A 20,486-nucleotide genomic window follows, 5' to 3' on the forward strand; every position below is an offset into this window, starting at 1 on the left:
TTAATAGTACTTTTGAGTGCTAGATAATGTTTTGGAACCGAAGCCGTACTTAGTCAAATGACCCCCTGGAGTGGGGAAAGAGAGGGGATTGCAACTCTCGATTTTTTCCCCTTGTCCCCATGATTTTTGTACGGCGTTGCGGAATAATGGATTAAAAGCAGTATAGCAATAGTATGACACAGATGCCGTACATGGTCAAATGACCAAATTTACCCCCGGTAACTCTCGGAAATTAAATAAAAATTCCGACTTGGTGGACCACCATTTTTGTACGGCACTGAGCGGTTTCTTATTATTTTTAATGGATCTATCGATGGTTAAGAATGCCGTACAAAAATATATGACCAAAATTTACCGAGTCTACCTGTACTTTTCAATTCTCATCTGCACTCAGTTGGACAGCTTACAAGTGACGGCATAGTGATGAATCTTATTATTTTTTGCTCTGCTATCGTTCTAGATATGTCCCCTGGTGGTTCATTTGACCCATATTTTTGTCCTATGCGGGCTTGTAGTCTATAACCACAAATAATTTTGTTAAAAGACAACCATTACTCAAATTCTCTGTGCGCAAATTAATAAATGTAACCCAAAAAATCTCAAATTGTAAGATGTATGATTCTATGCCTCTAAATTCAATTTAAAAAAGTTGACAGTTTTATAAATAATAAACTTACAAGGAAATGTCATTATTACATCACCTACGAAATAGTTGTACTTCATTTCACCACCAATCTCAATTTCCCACCAAAAAATATGTCATACAAAAGAAAATGTACCTTTAGGATTCCCGCAAGCGATATTGAACTATATTACATACACCGACGGTCGGTATTCGCATGAGTGTGTTTGAAGATCCTCATCCATTTAAAATGTCTTTTCTACAAAAAAAGATATATCTTCAGGATTCCCGCAAGCGATATTGAACTATATAATACATACACCGACGGTCGGTATTCGTGTATCGGACTTATAACTTGGAGACCACATCTCGCCACCACTTGGCGCGCTCAAACACTCCTGGGTGACTGAAGAATGCTTTTTGGAGGTTCTGGTATAACTGTAAAAATAAAATATTTAATTAATATCGTTGGAGTACAATTGAGTACTAATTTATTGTGTGGTCTATAGAAGGGACTGTTAAAACAACTTAGGGTCTAGACAACTCTAAGCATTCGAATAATAGAATTATTACTATGGAAAGAAAGAAAGAAAGCATTTTTTAACACAATACTAAATATTATCTATATCTATATAATATTATAAAGCTGAAGAGTTTGTTTGTTTGTTTGAACGCGCTAATCTGAGGAACTACTTGACCGATTTGAAAAATTATTTCGGTGTTAGATAGCCCATATATCGAGGAAGTCTATAGGCTATACATATATCATCACGCTAAAACCAACAGGAGAGGAGCCACGCGGGTGAAACCGCGGGGCGCAGCTAGTCATTTGCTATAATTCATATTTGCAGACATACATGTATATCGGGTGAGTATAAAAAGTAATTAATAAATGGTAGAATTAGAGAAAAACAATGCATGTGAACTATTATCTTATGTAAATAAAAAAACGAACAAACAAACCTTTCCATCGCTCCTCCCCAAAACGGAATTCAGCACAAAGTCAGTAGGCGCAAGCGCATCCACCACACTGACAATCTCTCCCTTCAAATCCCCGCACAATTCCAAGATGGCCGTCCGGAGGAGTTTGGCCAAGTCCTCTCCTTTCGAAAACCCTCCCTGGTACATCTCCACTAAGTGCTTATCCAAAGCCCATAGACCGTAAAGACAGAAAAGTCTTTCGAGTACTGGGACGAGGGTCTTCTCTAGTTTCTCTATGGCTTCCAGGCAGTAGACCAGAGCAAGGTATTCCGCGTAGACCCTGGTTAAGGTCCTCCACCGGTATACTTGGCTGCGATTCCTCGCTTGTACTTTGGTGAGCCCCTTCGCTAGTTCTGCTTCGTTCTTTTCGTGTGTGTACTTTAGGATCCAGCAGATTAGCCACTTGTATGTCGATATTATGACTGGAAGATAAAAAATTATAGATAAATGATTAAATATTAATGTTTTGATTGATTAATACGGTATATTTCTAAAATTATACAGGTCTTTAAAAACAATATTTTTTTATTGGAACTTCAAGTGAAATAATACTCGCTTTGCTATTGAATCTGTTATTACTTCATAAAAAAACGCCACTTTACAAAGCGGCGATTTGGTCCAAACTACGAGTATGACCAGATAGCACTGCTTAATACTGCTTCAGTAGCTAATTGCGCGTTTTGCTAGAGCACCTTATGACTCTTATTCACTAGAAAATAAGACCCATTTTCCCCTACTCACATTTCGAGTTCTTCAGTTCTCCCGTGCTCTTACAGTCGAAGGTCTGGCCCAATATAGTTCTGAACTCCTTCAAAAACGACACTGTTCCAAGCGGCGAGTCCACACTATGACCAGAAAGCACTGCTTCATACTGCTTGAGTAGCCAATTGCCTGTCTGTTGTGAAAGCACGTTGTTATCCCCCTCGTATGTGACTGTAGGCTCGTGGTTGCTCCGTATGTCACCTAGATTTGCCACCTGTAATAGAAGTTAAAATAGTTACCATCATCTATTATGAAGCTCTAGCTCTACAATGCTAACTTGTAGAGCTTTCAATGAAGGCATCCACGGGCACCAACATTTCTTCATCTAAGTTTCAATTGTGTTGTTAATGACCCCTGACAAAAAGATGTTTCATCATTTATCTGTGTATTATAATAATTGGTAATGTAATCAACCGACTATACTGGCAGTCAGCGTTGCCCATTTAATTTTACTGAACAATCTACAGCACAGATTATGCTACCTAAGAATGTCTTACAAAATAACATTTTTTTTTCTCTTTTATACGTTACACACACACAGACCGACTCGCACTTGGCCGATTTTCTTTCTTTATCTTACCTTTAAATACCCGTGGCCCCCACACGCCTCCCGACACTGCTGTGCCGCTTCTAACACAGTCCAGGTCAGTAATGGTTTACTGCATGATACCATCGCGTGAATTTCTGATACTGCTTCGCTCTGGAAATAATGTTAGGTATTTAACAAACCGTTTAGGTATTTTATTTAACTGAATATAATGTAGAAGGCAAGAAATTATATTACTACAATTAAGTAACACTGATTAGGAAAACAGTTTCTTTAATTACGTACGACTAGGAATATCTAAAAAATTGATATAGACTATTAAAACAACATCAAAAAGTTTTTTGGTCCATAAACCGTTAACATTAGTGTATTTTTATTTTATTTATAAGGATTGACCTCTTCTGAAGCAAATAAAAAATTCTTCACCTTAAAAAATTAACTCACCAAGTTATCAACCCTATGTCCCGTATTCGACTTCTCGACTATCTTGAGATAAGTCTGCGTGAAGTTCTGCAGGTACAGCCGGAACACAACTGCCGCGGCCACGTAGCCGAATAGACGCCATTGCTGAAATAATGAGTATAGGTTAGTTATTTGTGTATGGGAAATAAACGAAATTGGTAGTGTAAAATTTTGGTACTTTTTAAATCCGACTTTATTTCATCCGTATAAGGTTGAATTCCGTTTGGTATATTAACCAGCTAGCTTAGGCCGTTAAAATCAATCACTTTTGGTACGTTTTGTGAATACACTTTATCTTAATGCTAATAAGTTTGATTTTGCGTAAGCTTTAATTTCTTTGTACTAAGATTTTGACTGGTTTGTTGGTTCTAAAGGGCTGAGAAAAGCTCGAGACAGAGCTCGATGGCGTATGCCTTAGGTCTTAGGAGGAGCCTACGTCCAATAGTGGACGGAAAAAGGCTGAGGAGACAGAATTTTGACAGACATGTTCAAAACTCAAAATGAAATCGACTGACCGCTTGGCTTGGTTGGTAGTGACCTTGCCTTCCAAGCCAGAGTTCGTGGGTTCGATTCCCACCCGGGGCAAATATTTGTGTGATGAACATAGATGTTTACTCTGTGTCTGGGTGTTAATTATCTATATAAGTATTTATTTAAAATTATATATGTATGTTTATCAGCCATCTGGTTTCCATAACACAAGCGAAAGTTTACTATGGGATCAGATCGTGCCGTGTGTGAAAATTATCCTGAAATATTTATTTATTTAAACATGTATTTGATCCGTTAGAATTCTTTAGCCACCACGCTCGACATCGAGTTAGTTTGTCTGTCCCTCCGCACACCACAAACCGACTGACATGCAGCTCGTACTCGAGCAGCGGCGTCTCGTTGTCCCGCTCGCCGAACTGCGTGCGCGTCGCCGCGTAGCGCACCGCGATGGCCACCACGCTCGATATCGAGTGGCAGCTCTCTTGCATTATGCCGATCCGACCTGCAATTGTGTCACTAATTAGTATAAAAAAAAAAAAAAAAGACGTGTGGCACTCAGGGACTGCCGCGGTAAAGCTATTGCATAGCATGCCTTCAAGCCACACCTCCGAGCCCGTCGGAGTGGGTAGCGTGAGGTTTTTTTGTTACGGAATTTGTCGATTCGGTCCCCGCGCTCAAGGCCCGCGATAGAAGCTATGCAATAGCTTAATAAAGCTTGAGAGGGACAAGGGACACTCGATTGAAGTTCTTCTTGATTAATTAGTTACGAGAGAGAGAGACAGACAGAGAAACACGAGCACGCCGCGCGGCCTACAGATAGAGGAAAAACTGTCGTTACAACTTTTCGTCTTAATTTTTTCCATCTAGCCCCCCTTCGCAACGCGCAATAAGGAACTTCGTTCCAAAAGTTATTTTATAATGGAGAATTTTTGACTAAGTAATATTACGTATACGATGCGTATGAGTCTACATTACGCATAAAGAATAAGGCATCTATTTGAGAGGGATATATTTAGTATTTTTTTTTTTCATTGTAACGGTACATGTACATAATATTATGTATTACACAACTTTTTTCAATCTATAACGAAGCTATTAATTATATATAACGTTGTGTTGGTAACATAATTATATGCGACGACGCGGTTGGCGCAGTGGTAAAGTAACTGCCTACTGAGCCGACGGTCCCGGGTTCGATCCCCGGTCAGGGCAAATATTTGTGTGATGAACTCAATTATTTGTTCTTGGGTCTGGGTGTTATATCTATATATGTATTTATAAAATATTATATTTATCGTCGCCTAGTACCCACAACACAAGTCTTAATTGAGCTTACTGTGGGACTAGGTCGATTTGTGTAATAATGTCCTTTAATATTTATTTATTTATTATTTATTTATAACATTCGAACATCAAAACTGGCACACTAACGCACACACGATTCGACGTCATAGTGAGATGGCATGATTCAACTATCGTGAGTGAAAAAAGACAACTGATGACAATACTAATATGTAGTAGCTTATACTTAGATCTTACAACCCAGTCACTTATAATATCTACCCTATATCAATCAAAACTTACCAGCCGAAAGATTTTCCAGTGCAGCACCAAGTATTCTAGACGGTTCCGAGAAGGAACTTTCATACACGCCATCTTCTGTCACATCAGCTGTTCGATTGAGCAGATTCTCTCGCGGTATTCGGTATTTGTTGAACATTATGAATCTGAAGAAGAAATTGAAATATTTACCTATTTTTTACATTTATTGTTTCTTATTAATATTTATTCATTTAACATCCTGAAGATACGTATTAAGCTGTTTTTACTATACACGTAGAATTAAAATTTGAAGGTACCATTTAAACACTTATAAATTATAGTCTGTTGACACTGGACAGTAGTTATTGACCATTTGAATGAATGAATGAATGAAAATACTTTATTTGCACCAAAGGAAACAACACAAAAAAACACATACAAACAAACACGTACAAAAAGGCGGCCTTATCGCTAAAGCAGCGATCTCTTCCAGGCAACCTTTAGTCGAGGATTATGAGAATTACGCTTTATGATGAGGTTGATGGTGCAGAACACAAAAATCATTAAATAAATAAGTATAAGACTACATATAGTATACATATACATACATACGGATATTATAAAGATAAAAAGTAAATATTTAGTTGCTTTTTAAACTCATTCAATGACCCTGCCCTCCTGATGACCATAAGACTCAAAAAAAGATGATATTTTCACATGTTCTGAAATAAAGAATTGATGGAAGGCAGTCCTGCTGACAATGTATGAACTAACAAAAAGGTAAACAGCAATTTTAACTATCATTATTAAGGATAAGATAAAAATGGTCAGTACTTTTATAAATAAAAAATGACCTATTGTATATAAAGAGTTGATTTGTATCACTTTCAAAATAAATTTTGTAAAAAAATGTGATATAATAAGTCCTTGTGGCAACACTTATTATATTATTCATACATTCTTAAAATATATTAAAGAAGATAAAAGTGGAATTTATGAATGATTCTATTGCTTTGATTGATAAAGTTTCTACAAATATATAATAAATATCTTATAATAAAAAGAGATAAAGACAAAACTTTATCAAACTGTTAATAATGATTAATTGGTGTATCTTTTCCTGTAGCAATATTTGATAGTTTTTTTTTTGTTATATTACTCGTTATATAAAAGCAATAACGTCTAATATGATGTGTCATATTAGACGTTATTGTGTTCTAGTATGAAGAAAACACAATACAAGAACTATAACGTCACAATTTTAACTATGGCGGGAATTCTTTTGGCGCGAAATGCACCTTGGACATTAATTCCTATAATTCGTATCTTATCGGGTTAGTCATACGATGCCCATGGACACTATCTATCGCACTGATATTATTCGACTATTATGTGTGTATTGTGTATAATATTATCAACAAGTTCAAGTAGTTTGTAATTTTCGTAAATCGTTTGTGACTCATTTCCTAAGCATTATTATATCAATCGGAAACTTTGGGTTATTGGAAATTTACGATGTGTCTGTAAATGACTAAATGATAACTAGGGTATTTAAAAAAACAGATTTCAAGCGCGATTTGCCTGATTAAAAAAAAAACTGAAATTTGAATTGTCTACAATGAAAATAACCTGTTTTTAATTATACCAAATAATATAGTATATATGTTTCAGTAGATATGTTTTAAAAGAGATACATAGGTTACTTTACCTTATATTATTCCAACTTCCTTTGACAATACGAAAAGCTATAGACGGAAAACATGTAACAATCTAAAATCTAAACCTAACTTCCTCACACAAAAACCCTTCTCCATCTATACTAATATTATAAAGAGGAAAGGTTTGTAATTATGTATGTGTGTATGTATGTATGTATGGTTTTCACGCATAAACTACTGGACCGATTTTGATGAAGTTTGGCACAGACAATCTTTAGACCCTGAGAAAGAACATAGGCTACCTTTTATTCCGAAATATGTAGCACGGGCGAAGCCGGGGCGGACCGCTAGTAAACTATATTCCAAAATCCTCACCCATTATCAATGCCATTGACGCCAATCTTCTCGCCCATATCGCCCACGATCAGTCCTGGATACACTTCCAGTGTCTTCGGGTCACGGATGGGTACGAGGAACCCGTGCAAACCGTGATTCGTACCATCTGGCATCACTAGTTGCGCGAATAGTAATGTGTGCGTGCAGGTTCTGCCTGGAAATACATGATGTCATAATTGATTTTTTTTAGATTTTTCAGTTAGGCATTTCTGCCATATCGCCAGACAAGGCGGCCCTTATAGATGGAAGAAAAATGTAATTATAATTAATGAAAAAAGCCTAGTGTTGGCTTATCAGTCCTGGAGAGAAAAAAACTGGACTTCCAACGCTAACAACACCCTATTAGGATCTATTTTTAATTGCTGTGCCGATAAAACAACTAATTATACTTAATAATCATTTACAATAATTATATTATGTTAATGAAACAAACACAATAGACAATATAACCAACGATAAAAAATTGCACAAGTCAAGAAATATTCCATTTCCATGATATTTTTCGCATAAGCACGCTACGAATTAACGGACACTCGTTTAAAATCCCTACTAGTCTATACTAATATTATAAAGAGGAAAGGTTTGTATGTATGTATGGTTTTCACGCATAAACTACTGGGCCGATTTTGATGAAATTTGGCACAGACAATCTTTAAACCCTGAGAAAGAACATAGGCTACCTTTTATTGCGAAATATGTACCACGGGCGAAGCCGGGGCGGACTGCTAGTAATATTATAAATGCTAAAGTAACTGTCTGTCTGTCTGTTACGCTTTCCCGCTTAAACCTCTCAACCGATTTTGATTTTTATTTCGCCCGTTATGTACCACGGGCGAAGCCGGGCGGACCGCTAGTATTATATAAATAAGTGATATAAACGATGATCTATTTTCAATCTTTTATTACTAAATCCGAGTCAATTACTATAATGTCTATAGAAAATCGACAAAAAATTCAACGTAAAGTAATTTTTATAACAAAAAATAAGAGCGAGTGTGGCGAGCACACGTGTCAGAATTGTAACTTCTTTGGGAGGTGTCAAAGATACCAAATTCGTCGCCTTACTCCATGACGTGACGGTATTGTCATGACGCGACCTTGAAATTTTACTCTCAACGCGCCTAAAGAAATTTCACTTCAAAAAAATATGTGTATAAAATATAAAGAATAAGAATGTTACTTCTTCGGTTTAACTTAACCAACAGGCTAAACCTCAAAGTATCGACTGTTTATCTTAAATTAGCTATAGATTTTCCTTGAACATGGCCCTATACTATGCGGTCTATGGAACAAACAACAACGTGTAACTGAGCCGAAACTCGAGGCCGCGGCCGTGTCGCTATTAGCAACTGTTTACATCAGGGGTCACCAAATTGCGTACCTTGCTTAAACTTTATAGGATATTGAAGTTATATGTATGCGTATTATTTACTAGCTGTGCCCCATGGTTTTACCTGTATTGGTCCGCTCCTAAGAGGTCTTAGCCTGGTGATATAGTAATACATATACCTATAGAAGAAATATTTTTACCAATCGGAGCCTTAGGTCCTAAGACCAAACGCACAGACAACTCTTCAGCTTGTGGATAGTAGTATTTATATATACTTCTTCTGTACTTTAGTATGGAAGAATCTTGATTATATTTGTAGACATATCAGTTTATTTCTTTAACACACAGTAACATGAGAGAGCTGCCTTATCTGGATATCTACACGAGTAAAACCGCAGGCTCTAACTAGAATAAAGTTAAAAAACGATTATCAATGAAATGATTTGGTGACCCCTGGTACACTGATAGTAATCAGAGCGTAAAGTTCGAGTATTTGCAGTTGAGCGAAACAATTTGATAAGCAGCTACAGGTATTAAAGATTAGAAAATAAAATTTGTATTGTGCGATCAAATATTACATTACTGAAACTAACACATATTATCATTCATGATTGTGATTCATTTTAAACTATTGTTTTATTAATCTTTTATCTTCATAGGAAGAAAAATTAGTAATGATAATACTATTAAATCTATACTTATTAAAGTTTTTAGTATTTAAAAGATGCATTAAATTACACACATAAGATGTACAGTTTACATAATTTGAATAAAAAATTATTTTCATAAATTTGAAATTTTAAAATATGATAAGTAAAAGATTAATATCATCGCGTTAAAGATTAAGTTTTATATTACAACTAAAATTTATTTATAAGCCAATATTACAAAAAGATAATAATTATAAGTTTTAGGGAAATTTGAAACAATCAACCAGAAAAAAAAGCTAATTTCTGAACGATAAAAAATTTGCAACGACTATAATTATCCTACTAATATTATAAATGCGAAAGTGTGTGAGGATGTGTATATTGTGTGTGACGTGTGTGTTTGTTACTCTTTCACGCAAATACTACTGAACCGATTACAATGAAATTTAGCACACACATAGAGGGTAACTTGGATAAACACATAGGATAGGTTTCATCCCAGAAATCCCACGTGAACGGGAAATATGCAGGATTTTCTTTCAAAACGCGGGCAAAGGAGCGGGCGGAAAGCTAGTTATTTAGGTATAGGCAATATAATTATTAAGTAATTCAAGTAATCCTTATCAATCGTAAATCTTTACAACTTTTATATAAATTAATCGATTTTGTATTAAATAGAAAACTGTAACTCCGATTATAGCTGATAACATTTTAAAAAACCTTGGACTTTTGCAGGCGATGTAAAAAAATCCGAATTAAAAATAAATATGTACGTATTTTTATAACTAAAGTAATTAATTTAATTGGTACCCTTTTTTGTTTAAAATTAAATATCACGTCATTGCAGTAGGTACTTAAGGGCCCATAGACAAAGTAACAATTAAAAAACGATAACGAAGTTAGAAAAGGAAAAATGTATGGGATTGACATTAGATAGACCACGTGATCTAACGCGGCGTATGTCAATCCCATACATTTTTGCCTTTTCTAACTTCGTTATCGTTTTTTAATTGTTACTTTGTCTAAGGCCCAAGGTTATTTTTAGTGAAGACAGCGACGCGGTCCCACAGTAATAAAATAAATAAATAGTTAACCAGTAATCTTAGACCCCTCTGATTGTTATCTGTGACTACGTGACAGAGATCAAGCTTAAATTTTTAATATATTTACAAATATAAAACATGGTACTCTTTGTTTGATAACATGTATCATAGTTACTACAGTGCCATCGCACTAATGTTACGTGTCTGTAAGTATATGCCTTAAAAGTCTGTGAAGTATGAAGATTTTCGCACACTATAATATAGTGAATTGATTCGACTGATGAAATAGAAACTAGCTGTCTTATAAATAACTAGCGGTCCGCCCCGGCTTCGCCCGTGGTACATATTAACGTTTTCTCTCCATAAGAACCATCCTTGTACTTCAAGGAATGTAATAAAAAAAGAATTATCGAAATCGGTTCAGCCGTTCACACGTGATGCCGTGACAACGCGAAACGGGTTTCATTTATATATATATAGATTACGAATAAATACAGCAGGGTTAAAAATAAGATGAAACCACGGGGCAAAGCTAGTAATAATAACGTGACGTAAAAGTGGAAAAATTGTGTACGACTTTTGGATATTAATGCGGAAGAAAAACAAAAGGTTAGCTTGCAATAATTGAGCCTATATTAAATGATAAAAATAATGCAAAACCCATAAAAATAAATACTTAATTTATGACTATTTTATTACTACATACTTACAATGTATCATTTATGCTGTTATATATCGTTCAGAAAACTTGAGTAGGCAAACAGTTTCGGAATAAGTTTATTTATAGCAATGTCAAAACTATTTACACTTGAACGAAAATATAATTTTAGTCAGTCAGTCGTTATGTTATTACCATAATGAATTTAGAAAATATTATGCATAGAGTCTCAGTCAAAAGCTCAGGTCAGGAATAACATTCGCCATCAGTCACAAAATCGACCATAGCGTACAGCCAACAAAAAAAAGAGCGTGTCAGAAGTGAAACTTCTTTGGCAAAATGCAATGATACCAAAATTGTCGCCTTACTCCATGACGTGACGGTATTTCCATGACGCGACCTTAAAATTTTACTCTAAAGAAGTTTCACTTAAAAAAACAAGCATTTCCAAAAAAAAAATTATAAAATTCACACAAAGTTTTACCTAAATTACCAACCCAGCATTTAGCGGCCTCGAAGTCAGGCGTGTGTATGACGAACTCGCGCGCGTGCGCGTCGTACGTGGCTGTGGTGCGCATGAGCCGCGCATCTGAGCCATGCGCTATCTCCGTGAGCGCGAAGCTTGCGAGGATCTTGAAAAGGGGATTTTTTTTTTGGTATTCTAGTTTTATTGCATTCAAATGCTTTATAAATATAATTTAAAAAATAAAAAAATCGATCTCGTGGCCGATTCGAGCCCGCGTCTTCCGCCTTTTTTATGTAAAATTAAATACTTTTTTACGTCCTTTTGTGCTTGTACACCGCATGCGGGACACGAGTAATATATTATGTTATTATTTGCAAGTGAATTGAAAATTATAAAACACAGAAGGTTCTTGATTACGAAATTTATCATCATATTCAAGTTCCCGTGAGCACGAACTTTTCTTGGATCTTGGTTGCGTAGTATTTAGCATTACATGCAATTTTTTTTTCTGATACATAGAAATTAAATTATACATAGGCCTTTTGATTAAGGTATTAGTATCTAAGGAAGGATAAAGACGCAGGTTCGAATTCCGATTCATGTTCCATTTTTTTACTTATTTGTTATTTCATAAAATATAATAAAACGAACGATTAAATGAACAAACATGGAAATAAAATTCAAGGTATTAAAACTTTTTTATGAATTAATATAATTATAGAAATATATTAGTGCTCCTAATTAATAACGTAAAAATTAATATATATGTTTCCTAGTCATTTTTTACTGCTTTGATTTACGCAATTCACAAAGTCAGCATTGACGTCAGTACCTATGGAATATTACATTACCCGTTGCAATTTATAAGGAAATAAACAAGGAATGTATCTTTGTTATTGTCACGTATCCTTTAGTTTTTCCTGACTCTATGAGAAATATATTGTGGTATTTATGTATTATGCACAAGGTGAAACATATTCCTTCTCTGTTTAAAATATTAAACCGAATTGATTCCTTGATGCATATTTAACTTCACTCACTTCAAAGGAACGTAGAATAATTCGCTACACAAACCACACAAACGATAAATATCGCTGTTTTAAAAATGTTACACATACCTGTCACAAGCAAAATAACCATCTACCCTGCAAACTTATAATTTTTTTCTACCAACCAAAACAACACACAGAATTACCAATAGACAATACCTTTCTATCCTTAATTGTCGCGTCGTAGAACTTCAAGTGTCTCTCCGTGCCCAGGGAAAGCAGAGCGTTCGAGAAGAGATATATGCCAATCGCCATTTTGACGGAAACACTGGGCGCTAGTGACTGGACCGCTTCGTTGATTGTCATTATTGTTCGCGTCTGTTGATAGAAGAAATCTATATAAATAAAAATAAATCGCCAAATGTTGCCTATGCCTAAAACTCGAAAACGCCTCGGCCAATTTTGCTAATTATTTAACGATTTTGTTAGGCATAAGGATGGTTCTTATGAAGAAAAAACACGACAAAAAACAGGGCAGAATAACGTTTGCCAAGGTAGCTTGTTTTAGATAAAAGAGTTTGTAGAATATAGAAGTAAAGAAAAGGTTGTCAAGTTTTGATCCAAATGCAGAGCACCCCTTGGGCTACCTGAATCACCCCATACAGGCAATGCAAATATTTCCAGTTTAAACGTTAGGATGTGTTACTTAGGAGTGCCAAATATAGGATAGATAATGTATCAGTTTTGTTAAACATTACAAAAAAAATTTTCGTATTCAAAAAGCATCAAGAAATACTTCATTTAAATTGTTTCAGAATTAGTTATTTCCGACGTCAATAAACATTTGCCTGATATTCAACCTGAATGCATAAGGGTTTAGCTAATTACAACTAAAAATGTATCATGAATGATTACTGATTGTATCGTATCACGCTATTTCCTTTAATCGCCATTTAGTTAGAATTTCACGAATGTCTTAATCATCTACGTACACCGAAATGACTAACAAATACCATTTGAATTGTATTTTTATGATGTCGTATCGCGTTTAACTATGCAAATACAAAAGTGTTGCTACATTGTCTATGCGAAGTAAAGTTAATGCTGCTTTTTAAACGTCGACGATTTTAAGTTAAGCATTTAAACATTCATCACATGTGCGAATTTCTAATAAAAATTCAAAATAAGAAGATAAACTGTAAAACCTGTAATAAACTAAGAAGCCTGAAGAAAAAAATATTATAAAAGACTAAGCTTCGTATGACGTGCTTCTTGTTCGTAATCTTTTTTTAGGCACACTTTTTGCTGCATTTGGTCACAACCAGAGGCCAAAACACTAATGCTTATTAGAGATAAAAATAAAACTAGCTACTGCTTCTATGCAATTATTAAATACTAGCTGTGCCCTGCGGTTTTTCCCGCAGTGGTCCACTCCTGTATGTCTAAGCGTGATGATATATAGCCTATAGCCTTTCTCGATGAATGGGCTACTAACACCGAAATATTTTTTCAAATGAGAGAATAGCGCGTTCAAAAAAACAAACTCTTCAGCTTTATAATATTAGTATAATTTATCTTACCCGCTTCCCATAACTGGCGTTGAACATCTCGTTGCTCAAGAATTTGTACTGGTTGATCTTCTGCAGTTGCATCTGTGTGATTCTCTTCTGTTCTTCCACTGGAGGCGTCACTGGGTTGGGAGCGAAGAGCGGATCGTTCTCTAGCGTGTGCCATATTTTGTACTGTGAACAAAGATTAAATAGAAGTGACAGTATGGGTCAATCGAAACAAGAGCAAGTAAATCTTTCGAAGGTGTAGTGACAGCTGCATAGGTCAATCGAAACGTGATTACAAGAGCAATGTTACAGTTAATCTTTCGAAGGTGTACGTGTGGGTAGAATAGAAGTACGATTAATTTGTTATTTTAGAGCTTTTAGTTTAGTTTATAGACATAATATTAAGATAAATATTGGGAGAAGCCTCTGGCTCCTGAGACACATAACAGTATTATATACTAGTTCGAATCATCCACAGCTACTACGGATATGGCTTTAGGCAATTATTAATATAATTTGTATTTTTTGTAAATTAGTATTTTTTAAATTTTCATTGCATTGTCCGTACCATCAGCAATTTGTGAATATAATATTACTTTATTTACATTTGTAGCATGATTTATGCAGAGGATTGTTTAGGTACCAAACTATGTATTCAATTTCAATAACATTCATATGAATTTCAATACTTAAACTTCTTAAATCACGAAAAAGGAGAGCTAGTGCAAATATTAATTTACTTAGGGCTGATTTTTCAATCCTTGGTTAAAACTTATTCGTCGAATAATGTATAAAACTACCATTTTAAAAACGTATTCTAATTTCCCGTATTTGACAGTTTACGTGACATTTTAATATTATCGTGTAATACTTTATTGGACGGATAAATTTTATCCAAGCATTGAAAAATCGGCCCTTATTCCAATAAGAACGAGTTAACTCTTACCTTACGCACTTTAAATTGTCAATCAAAATAAAGGAAATACTCATGTAAACAAATGAAAAAGTGAAGAATGCACGTCACGGTTGTATGGATAAGAAAGCGCATAGATAACCTACTAACGGCCATATTATGATAGCCTTGGGCCATATTAAATTATTTAATAGTTGATGAACTGATAATTAAACTGTCTGCACTAATTACTACCGATGAAGTAACGTCGGATTTATCTAATTATATATTAACGTCTGAAAATTCAAAATAGGTATAATCGTGGATACAAATCGTAAATCATGATACCGTGCAAACAATAATAATTCTTAAATGAGAACGACCTAACTAGTGATCTGTAATCATTAGTTGTTGTAATACATTCTACATTATTTTTGGAAAGAGAAACTACTACTTTTTGCTGGTTCTTGGATGGCACCGAACTGATGCCCTAAAGCGAGAGCGGCGTTCACTTTCGATAAATTCTTACATTTTCGACCGAAACATGTGTGCCCCAGCAACTTTAGGGTATCCATTTCTTTGACATATTTATGTTATCGAGTGAAAATAATACGATACGTGAGCCTACGAGATCGCTACTACAGTTTCTTTGACAGTTTTATGGGTTACCGCAACAAACTTGTCGCAATGTGACGGCGGATCTACCATCCCGTTAGTTATCACACTTGAACTTATTCCAGACACTATGTGCTCTGGTTAGTCAATATAAGAGCTTTATTAGCTTGTAAACATTTGGAGCCAAAAGTAATACAATGATAAATGATGAGATGATATCATACGTGCATTATTATTTACTAGGCTATTGCCCGCAGCTTCGCCTGCGTGGAAAAGATAAATTTTCATGGTACAAACTTTCATCCCCTATTTGATCCCGTTGGGGGATGAATTTTCTAAAATCCTTTCTTAGGGGACGCCTACGTTATGACATCTACCTGCATGCCCAGCCCGATACGTCCAGTGTTTTGGGCTGTGTCATAAGTCATAAGTCACAACGTTTATATCGCCCTGAAAATATAATAGTTGTGATACCAGTTATTCCCCACATCGTTATTAGATAAATTATATATCTTATATATAAAAATGAATCGCAAAATGTGTTGGTAAGCGCATAACTCGAGAACGGCTGAACCGATTTCGATAATTCTTTTTTTATTATATTCCTTGAAGTACGAGGGTGGTTTTTACGTAGAGAAAACGTAAATATGTACCACGGGCGAAGCCGGGGCGGACCGCTAGTAGTAGATAACAATAGTGAAATTGGTGCTAAATAATAAAAGTCATATAGAGTGCATGTGTATTCCTACACAAATACTGTACAAATCGATATTTTTATCATTTTGAGGTAAATAATGTCCAGCAATGATTAAGCCCCATTAAAATAAAGATAACAAAACATGGTAAATACTGTGTATTCATAACTTATATGCTAAGGGCTTTCCAAGGACATAAGGTGCAACATTAAATACACATTTAATCTTAAAAAATGACCTGTTCAAGTGTTCATCATTAATTAATCTATTAATATATCTTTAACTAATATTGTAAATGCAAGTTTTTCCATGCTGGATGTATATTTGTTACTCTGTCACGATTAAATTACTGGACATTTGGATGAAACTTTACAGTAATATAGGCAAAACCATAGAGGAAGATTAACTGTATTATATCACTATCCTTATTATTGACACATAGTCACGCAGTGATTTCATGTAATACCGTGGTTCACCCACATAGGGCAAATATTACCGTCAACAAAGTCTCAAACGGGAAAATAATTGCCAATCAATAGTGTGGATGTTATTTACCTACATGCCTGGATGTCTCATAATAATACGTTTTCACGAGCACGTAGCAATATTGTTTAACTATAGAAATCTAATATAGCTATGTCATCTAGGTTACCTGGATGACCTGCCTTCCTGATGCTACACATTACATACCTACATTTGAGAATTCTCTATTATATAACGAAAATTACAATATATGTATCATAGAGATTAGAGATACGTTGAGTAAAGACTTCCTGTAGGTATTTCCATTTAATGCTATTAACGCTGCTAGTTCGCCAAAACTGCCCACAGTTGAGTTTTAATTGGATAGGTCAAGATGACGTTCAATTGCCAAGGGTATGGCTACGCATAGCCCTTCATATAGGTTATCAATTGTCATCGTTTAAACGTAATTCAATCTCACTTAAATTTCGTAATACGCCCCCTATGAACTAAGTACTGTCTGATACGCGCTGATAAACTGTAAAAAACTACGTCAGATAAGGAGATTTACAATTTAGTTGAAACATAATAATGTAGACTTCTCAAGACCGACTTATATATGAAAATTATGTTAGAACCAAAATGTATATTGTGGTCAGGACATATTTTAAATATCTAGTCATAGTCATCAATCATAAGTTACAACCTACTTTAGAAAAAAATGGTAAAGAAACCGCAAAATATAATCACTCTAATTCTAATATCGTTTGCAATGAGATGAAAATCAAAATCAGTCTGTCAGATCGTTTAGTTACAGTCCTAAACATTTATCGCGGTCATAAAACATTAAACACATAAAAAAACAGCGGAAACCGTAACTAAGTTCGATGAAGAAAATCTATAAAAACTTTATAGTACAACTGCAAGCGAATACTTCGAAAACCTGCAATCATTCTATTAGGGTCAAGAAAGTTAATCTTTTAGGCATTTGTTTTGTTATTATCTTAATAATTGACTTTGTTAGCGTTTAAATTACGATAACCAATACAAATATTATTACCCAAAAACTTATATGTACAAACGTGAAAACCGTTTCAAAGTTATTTAGAAGGAATTAGCAGACTGCAGATACATATATACAGAAAGATAGAGAAGGCGCGCGAATTATGATTAAATTTCAAACTAACTTTTGAAATCTCACCTACATATTTTCATACTGATTAAATTGATCAAATATTTGGTCGCCAGAAAAAATATTTGGTTATCTTAAAACTCGTACTCATATCAATAATCTTGTGTTAGAACTCTAGAATCTAATATAAAATGACGTAATACATACGCGATAGTTTTACGAATAGATAAATTATACAGCGCCGTTAACTGTCAATGGCCGTTTGTTGATGTCTACAAAACCATATCGGTTTTACTTCCTACCTTTTATGTGATACTAGTTGCTTGACCCGGCTTCGCCCGGTTTGAACGTGTTTAAAAAAAAGTCACAAGTGGATTATTATTTCCACACGTATATATGTTTCAAAATGTAAACTTATATGAAATTATGGTTAAAAAATTTTAAAAGTTGAGATTGTGTTCATAAAAATTAAGTATCACACAATTTAGTTAACAGTGCGTATAATACATATATATGCAAAAGTCTGTGTGTCTGTTACGCTTTCACTGCTAGAGCACCAATTTAAATGAAATTTGGAATAAAATTAACTAAGGACATAGGAAACAATAACTTGTTTTAACATTTTTAACAAATAAATATAAGAAATAGAGGATGAGATTTCAAAGTATTGCCCATAAGATTATCCCTAGGTGAAACTGTAGGACACAGTCAGTATATATACTATATATGTATAAATGATTAAGATTGTATAGAACATAGGTACATACTCTACAATGAAACATATTGATATGATATTATGTGAAAAAATTATGAACGTTAAATCCAATTACCGACACCTATTTCTATAATTTCAAAAGTAACCCGCGCAACAAGACTGTCAATTGTTATAAGTCGTCCTTTAAGATTGATTGACAATCGTCGTTCTTTAAATTGAAAAAGAATAATAATTGCAGACATAAAAATAAATCCATAAATAATTTGTTACTAAAATTCATTTTTTATATTAAATAATCTAAACTAGTCCACACACTACCGGGGATGACCGAGGATAAAAACAAATCATATTACTCAGGAAAAGTATGCTGCTGGTAGAATAATTATTGAAATGGGTTAAATTTTTGTGTGACAACATTACAAACTTAATATTAGTTAAAGGCTTGGAGTGCTTAATACATAGATTAAACCGCAAACCAAAAACAAGCGTGTATTTTACATGTTCTTACCATAAATTCATTATTTATTTATAAAATATAACAGTTCAATATTTACATTAAAAAATAAGTACATTTTTTTATTATGTAGATCTATAGCTTCAATTCAATTGATTATGAAATAAAAGAGGGTGGCTCAAACAATACAAAAACATTAATAATTTTAATTTCAATAATATTCTCATTTTGTAAATAATTAAGTATATAAATATTAGTGTTAGCATTTTAATTCTTATAGAATACAATCAAACTTCTATTCATAGACGTGAAGAATAAAACAAGTTTAATATTTTAAAACATCACCTGATTCCCATGACAAGGTCACACAGAGCTTTTAAATACATATTTTCATTATCTTTTTTTATCAAAAGTATTGCAAATTGTGAAATAATATGAAATTATTGTTAAAAAAAGTAAACTCAATAAAATTATATAAATTCAATGTTTAGTAAAACTAAATTAGCTTATCATTAAATACGATATCATTTTCATACCTTAAGTCTAAGTAGATCAATATCCCCCTCAAGAGCCAATTTAAGTCGTTTCCAGTCAAATGAAGCTCTATTTCTATACGCATCTAGGGGCCCATTCGGGAGATTTGGGACGAAACTTAGATCCTCCATAATATTTTATATCTGAAAATTGCAAACTGTTTCACATAACCTTCATCGGAATTTCAACACATGTTTTTCAATTAAATATTAATCGATATTAATTGATAACTATTTCAGTGAAATAGTTTATGATTTAACATGTATTGCACCAAAAAAATGATGATCGGCTGATTGAACTCTATAAGATCTCACCTTGTTAATGGATGAGAGGAATTTTATAACTGTAACCGCACTGGTACTTCCTGCCCGTTAGTCGGCGTACGCGAGACTGGTATTATGCGATGGCCAGACGCCTTATTAACAATTTATATATCTGATAACAAATACTCGGCACTACAAAAACCGCAGTCCTTTGCGACTAAAAGCGGGCGGGCGTGTGATTCACCTTTCAGCTGCCTTTCAGACTTAACTGTCAAGTGTCAGAACTGGCGTCTGGCTCTGGTATGGCCAATACGTCAATTTAGTTGTCACTGTCAAATACAAAATAAGTTCTTGAAAAGAAACTACCTATAATAGGTATATGTACACTTAAAATTAAAAAAATAAATAAAAATATACATAAAATGCTGATATTTATTGTCATAATAATGTATTATAATATGATCATATAGCTGAATGATGTAGAGTGTAGACCATACCTATGCGCTAGAGCAGCTTATCCACGACGTGCCCACGGGGCCACGACATAGTTTAATAGATAGCCCCTCTTAT

The 20,486-nt window shown here is 34.3% G+C and overlaps 1 protein-coding gene across 1 annotated transcript; it reads right to left on the reverse strand.

Moving 5' to 3' along the window:
• Positions 1-966: 966 nt before the first annotated feature.
• On the reverse strand, positions 967-20,161 carry LOC149906144 (peroxisomal acyl-coenzyme A oxidase 3-like). The gene is made up of 13 exons (XM_090105260.1): positions 19,968-20,161; positions 19,656-19,796; positions 14,179-14,340; positions 12,818-12,976; positions 11,628-11,775; positions 7,442-7,616; positions 5,451-5,593; positions 4,235-4,368; positions 3,357-3,479; positions 2,946-3,065; positions 2,345-2,579; positions 1,586-2,025; positions 967-1,060 (listed from the first exon to the last, which is right to left on the reverse strand). Exons 2-13 carry the CDS (start codon positions 19,782-19,784, stop codon positions 971-973), a joined length of 2,058 nt encoding a protein of 685 aa, XP_089961386.1. The 5' UTR covers positions 19,785-19,796; positions 19,968-20,161; the 3' UTR covers positions 967-970.
• Positions 20,162-20,486: the final 325 nt, after the last annotated feature.

Source organism: Colias eurytheme, chromosome 9 (genome assembly GCF_061535395.1).
Source record: "Colias eurytheme isolate Ceu_HAF_F1 chromosome 9, ilColEury1 Martin Lab GWU primary, whole genome shotgun sequence".
In the NCBI taxonomy this organism is placed as follows: Eukaryota; Metazoa; Arthropoda; class Insecta; order Lepidoptera; family Pieridae; genus Colias; species Colias eurytheme.